This window comes from Rhinatrema bivittatum, chromosome 8, assembly GCF_901001135.1.
Source record: "Rhinatrema bivittatum chromosome 8, aRhiBiv1.1, whole genome shotgun sequence".
NCBI lineage: Eukaryota > Metazoa > Chordata > Amphibia > Gymnophiona > Rhinatrematidae > Rhinatrema > Rhinatrema bivittatum.
In genome coordinates, this window is record NC_042622.1 from 275,539,605 (window position 1) to 275,562,652 (window position 23,048).

Consider the following 23,048-nt stretch of genomic DNA (forward strand, 5'->3'; position numbering starts at 1 on the left):
CACCAATAAAAGAGAACACATTTCCCCCATTCTGAGCAACCTCCACTGGCTACCCATCAAACAGAGAATCCTTTTTAAAACCCTCACCATTATTCATAAATCAATACACAACATCGCACCTATATCACTCCAAACTCAACTTCGTCCACACCTAGCCTCCAGACCCATCAGAAGCGCCTACAGAGGCACATTGTTCGCCCCTCCAGCAACATCATTACTAAGAAAAAGAGCACTCTCAACTGCAGGACCACACCATTGGAACGCTCTCCCCCCAGACCTACGCCTCGAACCCAGTCTACCAGAGTTCAAAAAAAAGTTAAAAACCTGGCTCTTCAGGCAAGCGTTCCAAACTCCAGAATTTAACTAAGCGCCTTATCCTGACTGAACTTGGGAATATTCTGTACTACAGTTAATAATATACAATTTTATCCAAAATTAAATTTCAATTTAATTTTACGTTCAATTTAAGTTTAACATGCTAATTGGCTTAATTTTTAATTTAATTATGAAAATATTTAAGTATTTATCGTTATTGCTCAATGTTCAAGGATTGTATTATATGTTATTGTTCAATGTATTATATGTTATTGTTCAATGTTCAATGCTTATTGTTCTTTGTAAAAAAAACCCCGGTCTGACCTCCCAGACCAGGGCAATCTTTTCGTTTCATGTAAACCGGACTGATTTGTATTGTATACAGGAATTCCGGTATATAAAAATTAAAAATAAATAATTAAATAATATCCTCCTCTCTCGTCTATCGGAAATAGGCATTTCAGGCATCGCCCATCTCTGGTTTAAATCCTACCTGGCCAACAGAGACTACTCCGTTAAAATTGGAAATTCTGAATCCTCACATATCCATCTCACCAAAGGTGTCTGTTAGTGCTCACCCCTCCAGGAGGCGGAGTGAGCAATTTGATAGCGCTCACCTCGCCAGGAGGGCGGAGTGAGCCATCTGATAGGCTTGGCTCCTGTAGGAGGAGAGGTTAGCAAATTGTTAGTGCTCTGCTCCCCCAGAAGGGAGTAGTTGGCAAAGTGTTATGCTTTATTCCTGTAGAAAGAGGAGCCAGCAACCTGTATGATCCTCACGGGGAGTAGGCTATCTGATATAGTCTGGTGTGAGTTGGCTCCCACAGAGTGGCAGATGATGATACCGCTCTATTAAGATGACAGCGCCCTCAAGTGGAGATCCTGAGAGGGACCACCGGTTTGGCTGGAGTATTGAGACAAACACAGATAGTTCTTTATTAGACTGGAAGTAGAACCACCAGAGGTGGCAGTAGTGAGCTGATGTGCCTGGCAGAGCTGAAGTCCCTCAGATACTGGAATCATGATCTCTGAGTTGCTGAGCTGTAAGGAGAGACTATAGGTAGTGAGTAGACAGGGTATGCTGGACATATAACTAGTGGTAGATGATACACTCACACTTGTAGATATCTGTAATGTCTTTTTAAGCAGCAGAGAGTCTTCAGTATTCAGGAACAGGAGCCGCAGGCGAATACTGGTTCCTGTAGGCAGTCTGAAATAGAACTCACAATAACTGTGTATGGGATGGCTTCTGGAATAGAAGAGAGGCCAGGAGAGATTTAGGAACATAGGCCCTCGTGGAGCAAGTGCCGGTTCCAATCTGTAATAGTAATCCATAAGATATAGATATGCGATATCTTCTGAGGAAGAAGAGAGTCTGAGAAAGATATTAGGAACATAGGCCCTTGTGGCGCGAGTACCGGTTTCTATCTGCAATGGTAACTCTCGATCTCCGTACCTGTGATAACATCTTAGACTGAAGGGAGTCTTAGAGATTAGGAACATGGGCCCTCGTGGAGCGAGTACCGTTCTTGTCTGTAATAGGACTCGCTGTGTTCACGTCTGCGATCGCCTTCAGGCAAGAGGAGTCTTCTGAGTATTCGGGAACGTAGGCCCTCGAGGGGCAAGTACCGGATCCCGTCCAACAACCTGAAATCAAGAAGAGAGAGCGTGGGGCCCCTGAGGAGCGGGTACCCTTAGGTGAGTCTGTAGAGGCAGAGCAGCGGAGAAAGGATTCCCTGAGAGTTGCGAGGAAGGGGTTCCTACCCTTGTCCTTGCTAACTCAAATTGAGTTAGCAATCATAGACCTTTTATATTGGAAGCGGATGACATCACTACGGGGGGACGCCCCCGAGATTCGCGCCCTTGCTGGTACAAAGTCTGGAGCACGCGTGCCCCGATGTCATCAGGAACATGGAGGATCCGCAGCATCATGCCAGCCGGGATTCCTGGAAGAAAATGGCGAAGAGAAACCGTGGCCACATCTGTCCGTCAGAGCCGAAGGGAGTCGCCACAAAGGTAGAGAGGGTGGAGCGAGGGCGAGAATAGGCACGAACGCAACAGTGACCCTCAGGGCTCCTCCCTATCCTCCACCCTTTTTAACATATACCTTCTGCCCCTTTGCCAACATCTCTCCGATCTTGGACTCAAATTTTTCATATATGCAGACGATGTCCAAATCCTCCTACCACTACAAGAATCCCTCCCCAAATCTCTAAAATTTTGGGAAAACTGCCTCTCCTCCATAAACTCCCTTCTCACAAACCTCCACCTAGCCCTTAACACAACTAAAACTGAACTACTCTTCCTCTCTAATTACCATAACCCAATGCCACCCCTTCCCAGCGACCCAGCCCTCCACATGATCTCTATCCCGCCCTTCGTGCATGATCTTGGTGTCCTTCTTGACCAGCAATTAAACTTAAAAAAAATATCAATACTATCATAAAATGTTTCTTTAAGCTCCATGTTCTTAAAAACTCAAACCCCTACTAGATGCACACGACTTCTGTACAATCATACAAATGACCATCTGCTCAAAAATGGATTACTGCAACTCTTTACTCCTAGGCCTACCATACGCCACCATCAAACTGCTCCAAATGTTGCAAAATGCAATGGCTAGAATTCTAACAATACCGGCAAATCCGACCACATAACCCCTGTCCTCAAAGAACTTCATTGGCTCCCCATATCCTTTCGCATCCTTTTCAAAACTCTCACCATTACCCACAAACCCTTTACAATCACAACTCTCATTGGCTTGAAGAGCCGCTCCGCTTCCTCCCCTCCAACCGCCCCACCAGAACTGCCCACAAAGGTATCCTTCACGTTCCCTCCCTTAAGAACGCACACCTCACTTCCATGAGGGAGCGAGCACTTTCTGTTGCAGGCCCTGCCCTCTGGAATACCATAGCCCCTGAACTCCGCCTCAAGCCTTGCACATTGAAATTTAAGAAAAAGCTAAAGACCTTGCTTTTTAAACAGGCATATCCAGATTAGGTTTTAAGAGTTTATCATAGTTAAAGTGTATCACCCCATTCACCCTCATCACCTGATATTAGATACCCCAGTCTTTTACCTGTAATCTTCCCCTTTTTGACTCCACCCTGCACCCTTCCTCCCACTTTATGCCTTCTCTACCTTGTATCTTCTATCTCAATTAACATTATCCTCCCCTTTGTTTCTGTCCTTTCTTATTCCTTCATTTTCTTATTCTTCTATCCTCTTCACACCTCCGTAACCTTCACTTCTTTCCTTTCTTTCAGAGCTTCCTCTCTAGGCTTCCCCCATTTCATTCATAACTTACTTTTTAGACACCCTTTACCCTTTATCCCCCACTAAGTTATTTGTCTTGTTATATTGAATAAAGTATTTTCTGTTCACCTTAATTGTTAATTAATTTTTCAGTCACTCTTTTACCCTTTTTCCCCCCTTTTAAATTTTTTACCTGGTTATTTTGTAATAATGCAGTTTACTTTTCGCCTCATTTGTTAATTTACTATCTCTTTTATTTCATGCTTCTCCTCTCTTGCATATCTTTTTCCCTCTGCTCCCTACCCCCTCCCCTGTTTTATGTATTTCATTTAGTTTTATTTATTTATTTATTTATTGTTTTTGTTATACCGACTTTCATGATAGGCATCACATCAACCCGGTTTACAAATAACAAGGAGTGTAAAGCATAACGTAACGTAAAAAACAATATTTTCAATAAGAACCTTGAACTTTAAATACAGTGAATCAGAAAAAGGGAGAGGGAAAGTTCAAAAAACAAGGAAAATAAACTTGGGATGGAAGGGGAGAAATTGAACAGCACAATATTTACATTTCAGCCTATTGATACATTAGAATAGCAAGTGAAAAAATAAGACTATGAAACGGTACATAGGTAATCAAATGAATAAATATGACACAGTTGTGAATGGTAATAGTATGATAAATATTCAGCAGGAATTAGTGAGAGAGGGTTTGAGGTTGGTTGATTCGTGTTTACATTCCATTATTGCATACGAGTTAGTGCTAGTGAGAGGAGGTTTTATTCAAGGCTTGGAAATGCTTTTTTGAAAAGCCAAGTTTTTAGTCTTTCCTAAATGTTAAAGAGCATGGCTCTTGTCTCAAATCAGGTGGGATCGAGTTCCAGAGAGCTGGACCTGCTGATGAGAAGGCTCTGAGACTCAAGGATTTATGTTGGTAGGTTTTGGCCTTTGGAATTTGGAGTGACTCTTTGTAGTGTTCCCTGATAGGCCTGGCGGAGGTGAATTTTTTAAGTGGTATTTGTAGGTCGAGTTGCGTGTGTTGGTTGATAGTTTTGTAAATGATGTTAATGGTTTTGTACATGATTCTATAGTGGATCGGAAGCCAATGGAGGTTTTTGAGAATAGGTGAAATGTGGTCAATTTTCCTGGAATTTGTAAGGACTCTGGCTGCAGAGTTCTGAACCATTTGTAAAGGTTTGGTGTAAGAAGCTGGGAGGCCTAATAGTAATGAGTTGCAATAATCTAGTTTGGAAAAGATTATTGCTTGCAAGATTGTTCTGAAGTCCTGAGTGTGAAACAGCGGTTTTATTCTTTTCAGGATATGTAATTTGTAGAAGCAATCTTTGGTGGTTTGGTTAATGAATGTTTTGAGGTTGAGACAATTGTCTAGGATGGCTCCTAAGTCTCTTACGTGGGTTGTTTGAAGGAGTGTGGGTGGTTTAGGAAGTGTGTTATTGTTTTCCGGTGATATGAGCAGGAATTCTGTTTTCGAAGCATTGAGTACAAGGTTTAGACTGTTGAGGAGAAGTTTAATTTCTAATAGGCAACTGTCCCAGTATTCCATTGTTTTTGAGATTGATTCTTTTATAGGGATTACGATCTGTACGTCGTCTGCAAAAAGGAAATGTTTCAGGCTTAATTTTGTAAGTAGTTGGCAGAGTGGTAGCAGGTAGACATTGAAAGGGTGGGTGAAAGTGATGATCCTTGCGGCACTCCTCTATTAGAAGGGTGGTATTGGGATTCTTTATTATGAATTTTGACTCTGTATCCTCTGTTTTCTAGAAATGTTTTGAACCAGTTTAGTGTGGCACCTGTTAAACCAATGTTTGCCAGCTGTTTTAGAAGAAGGGCGTGGTTGACGGTGTCAAAGGCCGCCGAGAAGTCAAGGAGGATTAGTAAATATGCTTGGCCTTTATCAATACCAGAGAGTAGATAGTCCATGAGTGAAATTAGTAGCGTTTCGGTGCTTGCGGCTTTGCAAAAACCATATTGGTTTGGGGACAGAATACTGTGGTCCTCTAGGTAGTTGGATAGTTGGGTGTTTACCAGTTTTTCCATGATTTTAGCTATAAATGGTAGGTTGGAAATAGGGCGGAAGTTGTTGGGATCACATGCATTTAGATTTGGTTTTTTTAGCAGTGGCTTGATTGAGGCAGTTTTTAGGTCATCTGGGTAGATGCCATGTGATAAGGAGCAGTTTATAATATCTGCTAGGGTTTTTGCTATTGTGTCCGGGATAAGAAGAAGCATTTTGGTAGGGATTTGATCAAATGGGTGTGATGACGGTTTCATTCTTTTTAATACATTTTGTATCTCTGTGATTGTGATGGGTTCAAAGGCATTAAGCTGGATGTCTTTATTTTGGGGAAGATATGTGTTATCTGGAGACGTAGTGTTTGGAATCAGCTGATTAAGGAGATCCGATATTTTTTTGTTAAAATGAAGAGCCAATTCGTCTGCTTTAGTCTGGGCTTGTTCGGGTGGTATATCTGGAGTGATAGGTTTAGTGAGGCTGGAAACGAAGGCGAATAGAGCTTTTGAGTCAAAGCTGAGATGATGAACCTTTCGGGCATAGTAGTCTCTCTTGATTTTCAACGTGGTACTTTTGTAAAGATGGAGTGATCGTTTGTAATCAGAGAGTGAGGCTGGTGAAGGGGCTTTGCGCCATTTTCTTTCTTTTTGCCGAAGTAATTGTTTGAGTTTTCGTAGTTCTGAGGTCCGGTGGCATGGTGTTCCAGATGGAGGGACCTATTGTTGAGAATGCCCGGTCTCTGATGTTTGATTGGTGCACCACTTTGATTGGAGGAACGTGTAAGGATCCTTTGTAAGCTTCCCTTAAGAGTCTGGTCGTAGAGTGAAGTTTGAGAGGGTGTAGCAGGTCAAGAGGGGTCTGATGGTGTATGCTTTTGTGAATAATTGTAAGTAATTTATAGAGAATCCTAAAGTTTACTGGGAACCAATGAAGATCTTTTAGTATAGGAGAGATGTGCTCTCTCCGATTGGTATTCGTCAGGATTCTCGCCGCCGCGTTTTGAAGCAGCTGGAGGGGTTTTATTGTAGTAGCAGGAAGACCTTGCAAGATGGAGTTGCAGTAATCGACCTTGGAGAACAGGATGGCTTGGAGGACCGATCTGAAATCATTATGGAAAAGGAGTGGCTTGAGTTTTTTGAGTACTTGCAGCTTGTAGAAGCATTCCTTTGTAGTGTGGTTTATAAATTTCTTTAGACTCAGGTGGCTATCTATTATGACTCCAAGGTCTCTTGCATGGGAGATTTGTGTGTTAGTGTGCAGCTGTTGATGAAAGGGACTGCCTTCTGGGGTAATGAGGAGGAGTTCTGTCTTGGTAGTGTTAAGCACCAGGTTAAGGCTTGCGAGGTGGAGGTTGATTGTTTGCAAGTGGGAATCCCACAGTTTGAGAGCAGAATCCAGTGAATTAGATATGGGGATTAAGATTTGAACGTCGTCTGCATATATGTAAAACTTCAGTTTTAATTTAGAGAGTAAATGGCAGAGAGGGAGAAGGTAAATGTTGAACAGGGTGGGCGATAATAAAGAGCCCTGGGGTACTCCAAATGGGGAGTTAGTGCGAAGGGATTCTTTGTTATTGATTTTAACCTTGTAGGCTCTGTTATTAAGAAAAGAGTTGAACCATCTGAGGGCGGGTCCTGCAATTCCTATGTCTGATAATCGGTTTATAAGGGTAGTATGATTTACGGTGTTGAAAGCCGCCGAGATATCGAGAAGTGCTAGGAATAAGGATTGTCCTTTGTCAATGCCAATGTATACCTGATCTAGGATCGAGATGAGGAGAGTTTCTGTGTTTGTTCTTTTCGGAATCCATATTGTGATGGGTGTAGAATATTATGTTCCTCCAGGTAATTTGAAAGTTGATTATTTACAATTTTCTCCATAATCTTGGCTACAAACGGCAGGTTTGATATAGGGCGGTAGTTGTTGGGATCATCCGGGTCCAGGTTCGGTTTTTTGAGTATGGGTTTCAGGCTGGCCAATTTGAGAGCATCCGGGAAGATTCCTTGTGAATGGGAGCAGTTGATAATATCTGCTAGATGTCTAGAGAAAGATTCTGGTATGAGGATCAGCAGTTTGGATGGGATTTGGTCTAGGGGGTGAGTGGAGGGTTTCATTCTTTTTATCAGGTTTTCCACTTCTAATGCGTACGTGGGATCGAAGGATTCCAAACCTACAACTAGGTTCGGGGGTTGGAGGGGATCCGGGGACGGCATATTAGGGCATATAGGTAATTTAGCCAGGGTATTGGAGATTTTATTCTGGAAGAATACGGCCAGCTCATTGGCTTTCGATTGAGCTAGGTCGTCGGGGATTGTAGGGGGAGCAGTTTTGGTGAGTTCAGATACATACGAGAAAAGAGCCTTCGCATCAAAGATCATATCGTGGATACGGTGGGCGTAGAAATCTCTTTTTGTTCGCAGAGTTGCAGTTCTGTATTGGTGGAGAGCGGCTTTGTATAAGGTTAAAGAGTGAAGGGTTGGGGTTCTTCCTCCATTCCTTTTCTTTCCGTCTCAAGCCTTGCTTTTGTGCGCGGAGCTCCTTTGAGAACCAAGGCTGCTCATTTTTTTGAGAGGGGTTTATATTTTTTTCCATATGAGTTTATATTTTATTCCATATGAGTTCCAAGTGTCTTTTTTGCAGAGTTTCATATACAGCAGTGCATGTAAATATAATATGCACATTGTAAGTGATATTTTGCCTCAGAAGACTACTTTTGAATGTTCTTTTTCATGTAAAATCTGTTATAAATGCATAATTGAGTTGTGTGTGTTTGTAAAGGGTGTGCGGGGATGGGGTGGGTGTGATACAAGGCTGTAAGGTACCCTTCCACTGACCATGGGTTCCTTGGCGGAGGGGGCAACAGGTATAGGTTATTAAAAATATAGATTGCTGGAGGGAGCTGGGGATTTTTTTGTTGGGCTCAGGACAGAGACTGAATGAATCGGGATGGGGCCGGGGTACCATATTAATTGTTCGCACAGGGCAGCAAAAAAGCTAGTACCAGCCCTGCCTGTAAGTCATCAGCTCCGCCAGTTGTCACATGTTCAAAAAGTGATTCAATCTCCTCTTTTCTCCTCACGTATGGTACAATGGTACATCACCCCCACTGTGCCTATTGATCTCAGATCCGCTCCTGGTCACTCACCCTTTCCTCTTCTCTTGGCCTGGTTTTTGAACTCAGTAAAGTCCTTGGATAAGGGCCCTTAATACTGTAGATGCCATTAGTGATGATTACTTTGCTGCAGGGCCAAAGTGAGGTGCATTGGCAGAGCTCCTTGTGTTGGTCTCAGTACTGGAATAGCGGGCTGGGGGATCTGCAGAGAGAGAGCGATGCTTGGGCAGAATGTGTTTGAATACTGGACTAGCAGGGAGTGCTGCTGGCTTGTTTCAGAGAGGATTTTGTGAGCCCAGTGCAAACTGTAGCTTGCAGGGGGCATTGTTCCTCTGATACCTCATTTTTTCCACTTTAGGAGAAAGAACCGAAGAAGATTTATGAGCTTCAGATAACTGAGGATCTGGATGAGTTTGTGGAAAGCGTGAGTGAGATACCAAAGGCAGCCCAAGAACCCATTGTGAAACCAGAGAAGGCAGCCAAAAGGAGCTCAGTAGCGAAAGCTGGTATGTACATGATAAGGTGCTCTCTCTTTTAATCAATCCAGTGGCCTCATTTCTCAGGTCTGCACCTTCCTAATTCCCAGTAAGGACCGTGGAGTGAAGCTGGACTGTGTGTTAGGGGACAGGCGGTGGAAGGAGGAAGTTCAGGACAGCAAGGAAACTGAGGGTCCTACTAGCAAAAAAAGAGAGAACTGAAAACATGAGATAAAGGGAACCGAGGTTGCTCTAGCTGGTGACTAAATTATATGAACCACCTTACCCCATCCTCTCTTCTTTGATAGCACTGCTGCCATATTAAATCAGCTGCCTTCTGTAACCCAGAGATAGAGATCGAGGGAAAAGGAGTCAAAACTACTGACAGCTTCAAGGCCCAGCCTCAGTGCACAGTGCACAGCTCTTCTGTAGAGAGCAAACTCCTCCTCACTGATCCCCCTGTTTCCGCATCCCTCTTTCCCTGGCAATTCTAGTATGGGGCTGTATGCACCTTTTTTTGTATGCAAATGTTGCTCCTGATATAGCAAGGAGTTTTGCACACACAAAAGTGCGTGTGTAAAAAATGCATCCTGCTTAGCACTCTCACATGGAAATCCCATGTAAATGAAGGCATTAACTATTTCATCCCAATGCAGAGAGAGGTGCTGGTTTAACTCAGGTTTTCTTAGTGCTGGAGATGTTACTCCTGCTCAGAGATGGAGTAAAGTTTCCAGTGCATGTGTCAGTTTATGGGCAGAAGCTGAAATTCCAAAACTGGGACCTGTAGTTAGGATTCATACACAGAAAACATGCTTTGCACACAGTAAGCATGTATTCTGCATATAAACATGCTTTATATATGCAAAAAATGCTTTCTGCACTGTAAGCTTTTTTGTGCTTATAAATCATATTTTATGTTCACAAACTCGGGTTTGTGTGCTCATTTTCCATTCAGTGCACTTTTAAAAATCCTGATGCATTGGCATATCATTTGCTTACTACATTGGAAGTTAAAAAAAAAAAGTAACTATATGTTAAAAAAAAAAAAGTGCTGAATGTCTTTGCACAGTTTTAGCCCACCCTGCATCAGCCCCTATGTTAGTAACTGAGGGGGGGGTTTCACTTACTGTCATGGTTTGTACTCACAATAAATGCTCGTTGAGAAGTTAACCGTTCATGGCTTCCTTGGAGAGAACCGACTGCAGGAATTTAGACATAAGGAATTGATTGCACCCAAAGCACATGATGAAGGTGAGGCACTTAAGCCTGGGGCTGAGAGGAGCTTAAATTCAGCATGACCCCCAACATGACCTTTCGGCCTCAACAAGTCAGGCACTCAAAACTAAATGTCTTGCACCAAAGTGTAGAGCACAGGCCCAGCCTGTGGATGTGTTTTAAATGCACTTGACTTCTTTATATGTGTTTTAGAATGAGAAAGGATCCCAGATACTTTTAAAGCACTATGCAGGATGTATGCTTGGATATTTATAAGCTGTTTTGGTCTGAATTTTCAGACTGTACTTAAAAAATACAAAGTTACCGGCACTGAGCATTGTCAAATGCATCTTTTTTCCATTGGATTATCGGATTTATTCTTAAAGCTCTTAGTTTCAATTTGATTTTGAGAGAAATGTTAATCCTTAGGTAGGATGCTTATCTCATGAGCCTTATGGAAAATGTGATTACCCAGAACAGTAAACAAGTGGTACTTGCTGTTCTATTGGATGAGCTGGGTCAGTGCATGTGGTCTTCCAGTCCCTTTTCAAGGACAGCTATATGCTAATGACTGGATCCCTGTACCACTTCCACCATTCACTGTGTGACCTTGGGCAGGTTGCTTAACCTACCATTGGTAGAATAGTTCTGTCAGGCTGCACGCATGGGCTAGCAGTGAATACTGGGAAGCTCCTGCTGAGCAGTGATCCATCAGGAGCACATAACAGGGACATTTCATGTGTCCCAGGAAAACATATCGGGCCGATACAGAAAAAAGTGCGGGAGAGCCAGCGAGCGCCCGCTCTCCCGGCGCGCACAGGCCAGTCTCCTCTGCGTGTGATTTAGTATCGGCCCGCATGCAAATGAGGGCCCACGGTAAAAAGAGGCGCTAGGGACACTAGCGCGTCCCTAGCGCCTCGTTTTTGACAGGAGCGGCGGCTGTCAGCGGGTTTGACAGCCGACGCTCAATTTTGCCGGCGTCGGTTCCCCAGCCCGCTGACAGCTACGGGTTCGGAAACAGACGCCAGCATAATTGAGCGTCCGTCTTCCGACCGCGGGCCGCTGGCTGATTTAAATTTATTTTTTTTTTATTTTGGGGCCTCCGACTTAATATTGATATGATATTAAGTCGGAGGGTGCACAGAAAAGCAGTTTTTACTGCTTTTCTGTGCACTTTCCTGGTGCCGGCAGAAATTAACGCCTACCTTTGGGTAAGCGCTAATTTCTGAAAGTAAAATGTGCGGCTTGGCTGCACATTTTACTTACGGAATCGCCCGGGAATACCTAATAGGGCCATCAGCATGCATTTGCCTGTTGCAGGCGCTATTAGTTTTGGGGGGGGGGGGTTGAACGCGCGTCTTACTGTATGAGGTAAAGGTAGCGCGTCGAAAACGCACGTCTAAACCTGGGCTAACTGCGCTCCGTACTGTATGGGCCCGATACTGGCTTAAAAGCCTTTTGAGTTTGCCAGCACCTACTAGAGCAGGAGCAGAGCCATTTATTATCCCTGTGATGACTTTCAGAGAACAATTTTGAAAACAATCTAGCCAGCTCACTATGGAGTAAGCTGGCTAGATGAAAGAGTTTGGTGTATATGAATGCCCTTTATTTGAAATTTGCCCGACTCTGGCCAAGTTTCGCCCTTTAGTCGAGAGCTGCCTCAGGGGCAACTAAAAACAAATATATTACAATTAAAAGCACATACAGGGACATATAAAATTACCATAAATCAACAAAAAACATAGACGTGTACAATCTGAAAGGAGTAAACCCTGTCATGTGTGACAAACATAATGGTGTACAAACAATAACATGATTATAGAGGAGAACAGCAAAGAGCTATCACAGAGTGCATATGTGAAGTGTCATACATTGACCCATATTTAAAATGTACTGTGCAAACCAGGGAAGAACACTAGTTGTTAGTATGGAACACATAACAATTAAAAATTATGTAATGAATTACTTTATTTATTTTATTTAGCATTTTTCTATACCGACTTTCCAATAACAGAATTACTGATCAATTCGGTTTACATTTTAAACAATAACAACAATGACAAGTAAATGTCTTACAATGAACAGGTCGAATTAACTTGGATTAAGATATATGGGGGTAATAACATAATTAACATGTACGGAGCCTAATATAGGCTAGAGGTTGGGTTTTGATAATAGACTGCCAAAGATCATGTGATTTCTAGAGAAGATCTATATAGTTCTCTAGCGTGTTACCACTGAGGGGATATTGGCAGGGATATTTCGCAGGTTGATGTTATGGGAAGGCTTGGTTGAATAACCAAGTCTTGAGTCTTTTTTTAAATGTAGTGGAGCATTGCACTGATCTGAGCTCTGATGGGAGAGTGTTCCAGAGTTTAGGCCCAGCTGTGGAGAAAGCTCTTTTACTTAATGCTGACTTCATCGGTAGAATTTGAAGGTTGTTTTTGTAGGCTTGTCTCACTGGTCTGGAAGATGTGTGGAGTTGGAGAGGGAATGTGAGCTCGAGTGGTGCCAGGTTGTGTATTGCCTTGTGGGTTACTGAGAGCACTTTGAATAGTATTCTGAATTTGAAGGGAAGCCAGTGTAGGCTTTTTAAGATGGGTGAGATGTGGTCTCTTTTGTTGGACTTGGTTAAGATCCTCGCTGCAGCATCTGTAGCGGTTTTATGGCGTTGGCAGGGAGACCCAGTAGAAGTGAGTTGCAGTAATCTATTTTCGTGAGAATGATTGCTTGTAGAACTAATCGGAAGTCTTTGAAATGTAGGAGTGGTCTCAGTCTTTTTAAGACTTGTAATTTGAAGAATCCATCCTTTACGATGTTATTTATGAGTGATCTGTAATTCATTTGGTTATCAAGTATAACTCCTAGATTTCTGACTTGTGGGGTTATTGTTAATTGAGTTGACAAGATGGTACTTGGAAGTGTGTAGGTTCCGTTTTGGGAAATGAGGAGATATTCTGTTTTGTTTTGATTAAGGATCAAGTTGAGGCTAGTGAGTAAGTTGTTGATGGCTTGTTGGCAAGAGTTCCAGAAGTTCAGAGTTTTTTGGAGAGATTCAGTAATTGGAATCAGTATCTGAACATCGTCTGCATATAAGTAGCTTTTAAGGGAGTGCAATCCAACCATATAAAAAGATGAATCAAATAAGATAAAAAAGCTTACTAAATGTCAGCAGAGCTTATCACACGCCCATAGGTCAATCAGATTGCAAAATAAATAAAATATAAATAAATGTAAATCAATAGATCAAAAGGTGATTAGATACGAAATAAATTAATAATAAAAAATAAAAAAATAATAAAAATAGAAAAGATAAAAATGGAAATAAAAATAAGCTACTGAATATCCAATGGAGTTGACATGATAACTACTTGTTACAAACAAGGCTTGCATGCTCAAAAGAAATGTCTAGTGCAGGTTAGGAGGTGAAAAAAAGAGCTTGCTTCAAAGCAAATATATGTACCTGGTATTGCACACTTCGGTGTGCTGCAGCATGTAATTATGCAGTGCGGCATAGGGTGAGACTGCCACCTAATTTAATTGATCCTTTAAACAAAAGAATATAGTAATATTTAAAATAGCATAATGCAATAGTGCTATCAAGGAGATACATAGTAATTCCAAACATATGTGCAGGATACAAATTACCTAATTTAATATCGAGGTAGATCTCTGACAAGTGTGGGCATGGAGCTACTATGTATCTCCTTGATAGCACTATTGCATTATGCTATTTTAAATATTACTATATTCTTTTGTTTAAAGGATCAATTAAATTAGGTGGCAGTCTCACCCTATGCCGCACTGCATAATTACATGCTGCAGCACACCGAAGTGTACAATACCAGGTACATATATTTGCTTTGAAGCAAGCTCTTTTTTTCACCTCCTAACCTGCACTAGACATTTCTTTTGAGCATGCAAGCCTTGTTTGTAACAAGTAGTTATCATGTCAACTCCATTGGATATTCAGTAGCTTATTTTTATTTCCATTTTTATCTTTTCTATTTTTATTATTTTTTTATTTTTAATTTATTTCGTATCTAATCACCTTTTGATCCATTGATTTACATTGATTTATATTTTATTTATTTTGCAATCTGATTGACCTATGGGCGTGTGATAAGCTCTGCTGACATTTAGTAAGCTTTTTTATCTTATTTGATTCATCTTTTTATATGGTTGGATTGCACTCCCTTAAAAGCTATTTTTAAAGTAATTCATTACATAATTTTTAATTGTTATGTGTTCCATACTAACAACTAGTGTTCTTCCCTGGTTTGCACAGTACATTTTAAATATGGGTCAATGTATGACACTTCACATATGCACTCTGTGATAGCTCTTTGCTGTTCTCCTCTATAATCATGTTATTGTTTGTACACCATTATGTTTGTCACACATGACAGGGTTTACTCCTTTCAGATTGGACACGTCTTTATGTTTTTTGTTGATTTATGGTAATTTTATATGTCCCTGTATGTGCTTTTAATTGTAATATATTTGTTTTTAGTTGCCCCTGAGGCAGCTCTCGACTAAAGAGTGAAACTCGGCCAGAGTCGGGGAAATTTCAAATAAAAGGCATTCATATACACCGATCTCAGTTTCTTCACAGCTACACAGCCAACTGGATTGGCTTCCAATTTGTTTTCTGGGTCCTAGATGAAAGAGTTTGAAACTTGTCCCCTGCTGCTAAATATAGCCTCTCACAATGTAGGCATTGCGGGAGACGTGGTTAGGTCAGGGAGGGGAGATGAGGAGAAATAAACGCATAGGTTAAAGTTTCAAATATGTGCGCCTCTTTCCAGTTCCTAACTCCAGCTGCAGATAGAGCAGAAGCAAGATATCTGAAATGTCACTTAAAGTAAATTGATGCAAAGTATCCACATATCTTGCTGCTAGGCAGCTTAGTGTTCCCCTTTGATGAACAGCCAAAGAGTCTGAAGAGCCCCTTGGTCTGCTCTTGACCAGTGTGAGAAGGGAGACAGGAGAAAATAGCCATAAACCCGAAAATGATGCATATTGGCCTATTAGTTGAAGATATCTGGGACAGAGTAAGTAGAGAGATATTGGTGGGCGGGAGGGGGTAGAGGAGAGGAGTGAAGAAAAATGCTTTCAGTACCACTGAGCAATCAGAGGTGTTACAGCAGTTCCTATATCCTCAAGAGCCACAAACAAGAGAATCCATAATGAATATGCATGAGAGAGGTTTGCATGCAATGGAGGCAGTGTATGCAGATCTATCTCATGCATATTCATTGTGCATATACTGAAAACTTGGGCTGTTTGTGGGCCACCCCCCTGGGCAGTGGCATGTGAGAGATCCCCATTTTATACATTAACAGAGCTGGAACAAGAATATTAGGCATTCTAGATGAGCTTTCAGCAATACAAACCCTATCCCCCCATTAACTTTCAGGCCCATATGCCACCTTCTACCACTTACCTGGATAAGTTCAGACTTGTCCAATTAAGTGGCACTATTTCAATATTTGGCCGTATTCAGCAGCTGCCACTTAGCTGGATAACTGTTTATCTGGCTATATAGTTAATCGGCTAAGTGAAGGGGTGGGATGAGATGTTCCAGGGCGGAGCTACTTAACCAGCTAACTTAGTGCTGATATTCAACCTTATCCAGCTAAATTAGCCCGATAAGTTAGAAATAGCAGGTGTAAAGTTAGCTGGCTATATATGTATTAGATAGCTGGGTATATTCAGTGGTGCAGCCATGCCACTCAGTATGCTGGCCAAGTTAGCCAGATAAGTTAGAAATAGCAGGTGTAAAGTTAGCTGGCTATATATGTATTAGATAGCTGGGTATATTCAGTGGTGCAGCCATGCCACTCAGTATGCTGGCCAAGTTAGCCAGATAACTTGCTCAGCTGGACAGTGGGTGAATATGCACCTCATAGTTTTCAAAATTGCCCCCATACTTTTAAAAGTTAAACTTTGTTTATATATATTATACATGTTACAAATATGTTCCAGAACTCATGCCACTTTGATGAATTTGTCATCTGTGATTTTAGGGATAGAATGCAAAAGAAAAATCAAGAAATACATAAAATGTATAAATGAAAAGAAATTCATACCACATTGGACGAAGATAGTCTGTGAAATGATTGATTGTTTGGTTGGCTGGGCTGAACCAGGATGTTTCCTCTTACTACCTAACATACAAGAAATGTTCAGATTCTTTTTTCAGCTCAGTAACAGTGACACAAACGTCATTACCAGGCAGGGTTATGAACTAACATAAAAGCCTGCAAAAATGTCACTTAACCTGTATAGCAAACTTCCCATACCAAAACAGCATTAACTCCCAGAACTCAAATAGCAGCAGTCCTACCTACGAGAAGGAGCTGTGCAAATATTACACCAAGCCCTAGAACAGTATTCCTATTCTTCCAGGGAAACCATTTTCCACATTGACACTCCTGGAGACCTTGAGCAAGTCACTTTACCTCCTGCTGCCTCCGGCACCCACTCAGATTGTAAACGCTTTTGAGAAGGGACTTTTTATACCTGAATTATGAAAATACTAAAAGCCGCCTTGAGCATTATTTAGAAAGGCAGATTGAAAATCCAAATGTATTATTAGCAATGCACTTCTTATTGGGAAAAAAGAACAAGCTGACGTGCATAGAAACTGCACATTAGCAGAATTCCTCATGTGGGTTACACGCACAGAAAAACCCTCACCAAATACAGAATAAGTGACCATAAATTATAAATAGAAAGACACAGATACAAACTGAACTCTGGTCTACTCCAGCCTCACTCCCTTCCCCTCTTGTTCCCTGCAGGAAAAGAAAGGATGGGGAAAACAACAGGAGGGAAGGGAATAGATTTGGGATCAGTGGTTACTATTTGCTCTGCTGTGCCTACTCCAGTCTCATCCCTACCCTTCCTGTCGCTGAATGATAGGAGGAGAAGGGCTTTCTCCTCTCCGTCCTTGCTCCTTTCATTCTGATCCATGCACTAAATGAAGGGAAGATAACAGGAGGAGAGAGTATGGCTTAGGGAGCAGGGTGACTCTTCTCTGCTCCAGGCTCATCCCTACCCTTCCTGTCGCTGAATGATAGGAGGAGAAGGGCTTTCTCCTCTCCGTCCTTGCTCCTTTCATTCTGATCCATGCACTAAATGAAGGGAAGATAACAGGAGGAGAGAGTATGGCTTAGGGAGCAGGGTGACTCTTCTCTGCTCCAGACTCATCCCACCCAGCTTGTTCTTTCAATGCTGCATGGGAGGGGAGGGGCTGGAGAAAGAAGTTAGAGGGCTGTTCTCTGCTATCTGAGGTTAGGGGCACTAACCAATAGAGTCATGGAGCAGAGCCATGTGTCTTCATGCATAGTGAAGCCCCTTGTGCTGCCCCTCCCCTCTAAATTGCTGCATTTTAGGTAACTGCCTAAGTCTATTTAATGGGAAAGCCAGCCCTGTAGCTGAGCCCGGCTTCTGTAGAAGCAGAGTTCATATCTCCCTTAGTTGTGGGGGACAGAGTGGATGTCCCAGCCATCATGCATCAGTGGCTTCTAGGGGCCAGGGTATATATGGCCCAGATTCTTGAGGGAGCTGCAGTCTATGGCCCTGGCTGGGGATGGTCTCTGCAATGTCTGTGCTAGACGGGAGTGGAATTAAACATGGTGGAGGGAATAGCTGGAGCAGTTGTGAGTGAAGGCATTTGGTGCCATAGACCCTTTTAGAGGTCAGTTCCTACTGAGCTAAAGCCCAGAGATAGCATGAAAAAGTATCTAGGCCAAAAATAGAGATAAAGCAAAAACATTACCAGGATGTTAATATAGCAGTTTCCCTTTCTTTCTACTACACAAGTCCAGATCAATTGGGTTTAGTTCCTTATCCAGCTGATGGAGGCAGAGAACATTCTTTTTTTTAATCTGTGACATCACTAGTATATCTGTTAAGCACAGACCGCTTTGAGCCATATTCTCTGCCTTCAGTTACTGATTGAGCAGCAGTATTTATCATTCTCCCAGGACCGCAGGATGTTAGTCCTCACAGATGGGTGACATCATCAGATGGAGCCCGGCACAGAATACTTTTGCTGGCACACTGAGCATGCCCAGCATGCCATTAACCCCGCAGCTACGCAGGGTCCCCCTTCAGTCTTTTTTTTCCACGGTGCTGTTGCCTCGTGGTTTGTGGAGCTCTTCATTATTTTACTCTTCATGGAAGAAATTCACCGTTGTTCATCGGTTTTTTTCCTGCTCGGGGTCCCCCTTGCGAGTTGGTTCCTCCAGCATTTGGTAGGTGCTTTTTTGCATTGTTGCAGTCGGTCCCTGAGCGCCTATCTCCCGGGAGAACACCTGTTACAGGTAAGCAACTCTGTTTACTAATCTGGTATGTGATTTGAATTTAATTAAAAAAAAAAAAAAAAAGGAAGAAATGTTTGGGCTATGCATTTTGTTATAGTCCCATTCCCATTAGAAGGTTCTTGTTTGAGACAATTTACTTGTTGGTAAAAAAAAGAGAAAGAAAGGACCCTTGAATGTCAAAAGATAAGGCTTAAGGGCATTCAACCATCAAGTTTCTAATCCTTTAAAAACGATGTTAGCTTTCATCTCAGAGATTATAAGGCTGTTTTAAGCTCTGTTTATGTCAGATCGTTATTGCTGTTGAGCTTCCTGCGACAGCAACAGAACAATTGTGACAGACAGCACAGTCTGCACTGTATGAAATCATGACAAATAAAACACAAAGGATGTATTAAAAAGAGAATCATCTAGGGCCTTGGACAAGTACTAAAATTAAGATTATTATAAGAACATAAGAAAATGCCATACTGGGTCAGACCAAGGGTCCATCAAGCCCAGCATCCTGTCTCCAACAGTGGCCAATCCAGGCCATAAGAACCTGGCAAGTACCCAAAAACTAAGTCTATTCCATGTAACCATTGCTAATGGCAGTGGCTATTCTCTAAGTGAACTTAATAGCAGGTAATGGACTTCTCCTCCAAGAACTTATCCAATCCTTTTTTAAACACAGCTATACTAACTGCACTAACCACATCCTCTGGCAACAAATTCCAGAGTTTAATTGTGCGTTGAGTAAAAAAGAACTTTCTCCGATTAGTTTTAAATGTGCCCCATGCTAACTTCATGGAGTGCCCCCTAGTCTTCCTACTATCTGAAAGAGTAAATAACCGATTCACATCTACCCGTTCTAGACCTCTCATGATTTTAAACACCTCTATCATATCCCCCCTCAGTCGTCTCTTCTCCAAGCTGAAAAGTCCTAACCTCTTTAGTCTTTCCTCATAGGGGAGTTGTTCCATTCCCCTTATCATTTTGGTCGCCCTTCTCTGTACCTTCTCTATCGCAACTATATCTTTTTTGAGATGCGGCAACCAGAATTGTACACAGTATTCAAGGTGGGGGTCTCACCATGGAGCGATACAGAGGCATTGACATTTTCCGTTTTATTCACCATTCCCTTTCTAATAATTCCTAACATGCTGTTTGCTTTTTTGACTGCCGCAGCACACTGTGCCGACGATTTCAATGTGTTATCCACTATGACACCTAGATCTCTTTCTTGGGTTGTAGCACCTAATATGGAACCTAACATTGTGTAACTATAGCATGGGTTATTTTTCCCTATATGCATCACCTTGCACTTATCCACATTAAATTTCATCTGCCATTTGGATGCCCAATTTTCCAGTCTCACAAGGTCCTCCTGCAATTTATCACAATCTGCTTGTGATTTAACTACTCTGAACAATTTTGTGTCATCTGTAAATTATAATTTATTGAATATAATAAACTGTCTATAAAGCAGCTTAACCAAGTGATTTACAATAAAAACATACATAGAATCCAATCAAAAGTACGTGCAGATAGAAAGCAAAATATTATTATGCAACAATAAAACTGTTGCAAGACGAAAGACATAGCCCAGCAAATAATATTGAAAAATTATTAAGAATCATAGGCCTGACTGTTTTTTAATCATTTAAATCAACAATTTAATCTGATAATTTTTGAAGGGTGGCCATTTTGTATACTCAAGCAAAGCACTGCACAGCCACATGTAAGCAAAAATCCCAACCTGCTAGCTGAACCTTATGTCAAAATGGGATTACTCCTGTCAGACACAATGTTTTCATATTCCTTAATGAACATTCTGTGCTTTGCAAGCAGGATGAAGTTTAGATGCTTTATCTCCAGCAATATAGATTCTTCAGGAGTATTTAGCATTGTATCTATGTAAAACTCTTAAGAGTTTTTACAAAACAAAAAAAAACAAACAAACCTTAAGCAATAGATCTTTCTGTTACAGGGATGGAGGTAGAATTTGGGGAGAGCAATTTTAATTCTTTGATAGAAAAGGGAAATTTATCATGAGAGTAAAAATATTTCCTGTAATTCACGTGTTTCATAGAGAAGTGATTACAGCATTATTGTCACAGAATAATTCTTCCCTAAAATTGGCAGAATATAAATTAGAAGATAACCCTAACTGCAATTTGTTTTTATCTGCTTTGCAGTCTCTCTCCATTACATTACTGTGAAATACTTTACTTTTAAACTTTTTTAGATTTGATTTAAGTATTTCAGCTTAGTAAACGATTTAGTTCAGATTCAGTAAAAAAAAAAAAAAAAATTATCTCAGAAAGAGAATTAATCTATATAAAGTAAAGCAGTTTTATTTTGTAAAAACCGTACCAAAACAGAACATATTTTGCACCCAACTTGATCTGCAGATAACCAAGATCATATTATAAACTATATAAAAAAAGAAAAAGGTGCCATAAGTTGTATGGTTCGAAAAGTTAGTGGCAACGGAGTTTAATATGCATGCAGGATATGTGACGTCGAAGTACCATCAGTGAAGGAAGTGTACAGTTCTAAGGAGCACGAACGCCTGGATGCTATCAGTAAGAAGGGGAAGTGATAGTGCAAAGATACCATCAAAACCAAAGTATGGCATATGATATCAGAGCCTCTTTGAGCCGCATTTAATTAGCATTGAAGAGCTCGGTGCAGATTCAATCAAGGTCTGAAGCACGACACAGTGAAGGCACTGAAGCACAGTGCTGTATCACAGGCCAATGCATAATTGATTATAGGCGCCAGAAGAACATTGCAGCAGCTATATTGGTGCCGGAGGCATGGCACAGTAGCTTCATTGGTACCAAGGGCAAGGTGTCGTAGCACAAAATGCACAGTACAGACATATTAATGCTGAGCAGCAGCGCAGAAAAGTGACCTCTGAAAATGCTGCAGAAATACAAATTCTCCTCCACAATGGCAGTCAATGCTCCATAAGAAAGAAAACACGGAGGATGAATCTGCTTCCTGAATAAGGCTAGCAGCGCCACGGATACAATGCTGTGCTTATTAAAGAGGTACTGTGACTTATACTAAACTTCTACTGTATGTTGTTCCCTGCATCTTTGCTTCCTCTAGAGGTTGCTGCATGGACTACAGTCCTCCTCATCACCTTAGATCTTTTCCTGCCAAGGTAGCTTCTATTTGGAAATAATTTTCCAGGTCACTCATTTTAAATGGGCCCCCAAGTGTAAATGAAAGGTTATTGGTTCATGGTTTTAGTAACAGAAAAGGTGTTGGTCTCCAGAATTCTGGGTTACCCACTGTGTCTGATGGGCAGAACCATCTCTAGGTACAATATTAATACAGGAGAGTGCAAATTACCTGGATTTAAAAAAAAAAAAAATACATAAATGGTTGCCTGCAAGAGAGTGCTCTTTAATGCAAGGATTAAGAAGGAGTTTATCATTTCAATAAATCTTCCAAAGCAGGTCTTGGTAGTGTCAATGCACATGCTGTTTTTGGATGTATGCATTAAATTGTACTTAACATCATGTTTCTGTAACGACAATAGTAAAAAAAAAAAAAAATAAATATATATATATATATATATATATATATATATAATTCAAATTAAATACACATCGACTCCACAAGAGAAAGATACCAGAATTTTGATCAAAACAGAAAACATAAATCTCCAGTTAACAACTCCTATATCATGGATATGACCTCGTTAATAATCTTATATCAGGGAAGAAATTCTGGGCCAGATTTTTAAAGGGTTACGCGCATAAATCCGCGCGCAACCTTTTAAAATCTACCTCTCTGTGCATAGCATAGCACTACTTTCATCTATATTAATTCCAAAACATCATCTCTAGCAATCTTGATCAAAGAATGGTTTAGATTAAACAATCGGAGCTCAAAGAGTTCATTTACAAAAGAAAAAAAAAAGAAAAACGCTGAAACTTCTTGCTTCTCAGAAAACCTATTTGGAGATAAATTATTTATTTTATTTATTTATTTAAAAACTTTTCTATACCGTCGCTAAGTTATATACCATCGCAACGGTTTACAAATAGGCACATAGACTAAGGTAAGTAAATGTAGGATATCTTACATTCTAACAATTGAGTCCCTAACAGATTAAAATATCCTCTCCTACTTTTATCTCCTAAAATGAGTCATTCCTTAAAGAGAAGATTCACACATAACCATAAGGTAAAGTGGAGAGATTTCTTTGCGACAATGGTATGTATAATGGCTTTGCTCTGTGCTCATGCATGGTGGTTTCCCCGTGCAAATCCATCTTCTCTTCAGTTTTTTCTTTACGTGCAGCTGGATAGTAGC

At 41.1% G+C, this 23,048-nt stretch overlaps 1 protein-coding gene across 3 annotated transcripts in view; it reads left to right on the top strand.

Moving 5' to 3' along the window:
* Positions 1-23,048, top strand: part of LOC115096411 (junctional sarcoplasmic reticulum protein 1-like) — a 124,813-nt gene that overhangs the window by 73,702 nt on the left and 28,063 nt on the right. For all 3 annotated transcript variants that reach the window (XM_029610976.1, XM_029610975.1, XM_029610974.1), the window contains one exon: positions 9,072-9,219. In XM_029610976.1, the coding sequence (XP_029466836.1) occupies positions 9,072-9,219 (148 nt within the window). The remainder of the gene's footprint in view (positions 1-9,071; positions 9,220-23,048) is intronic.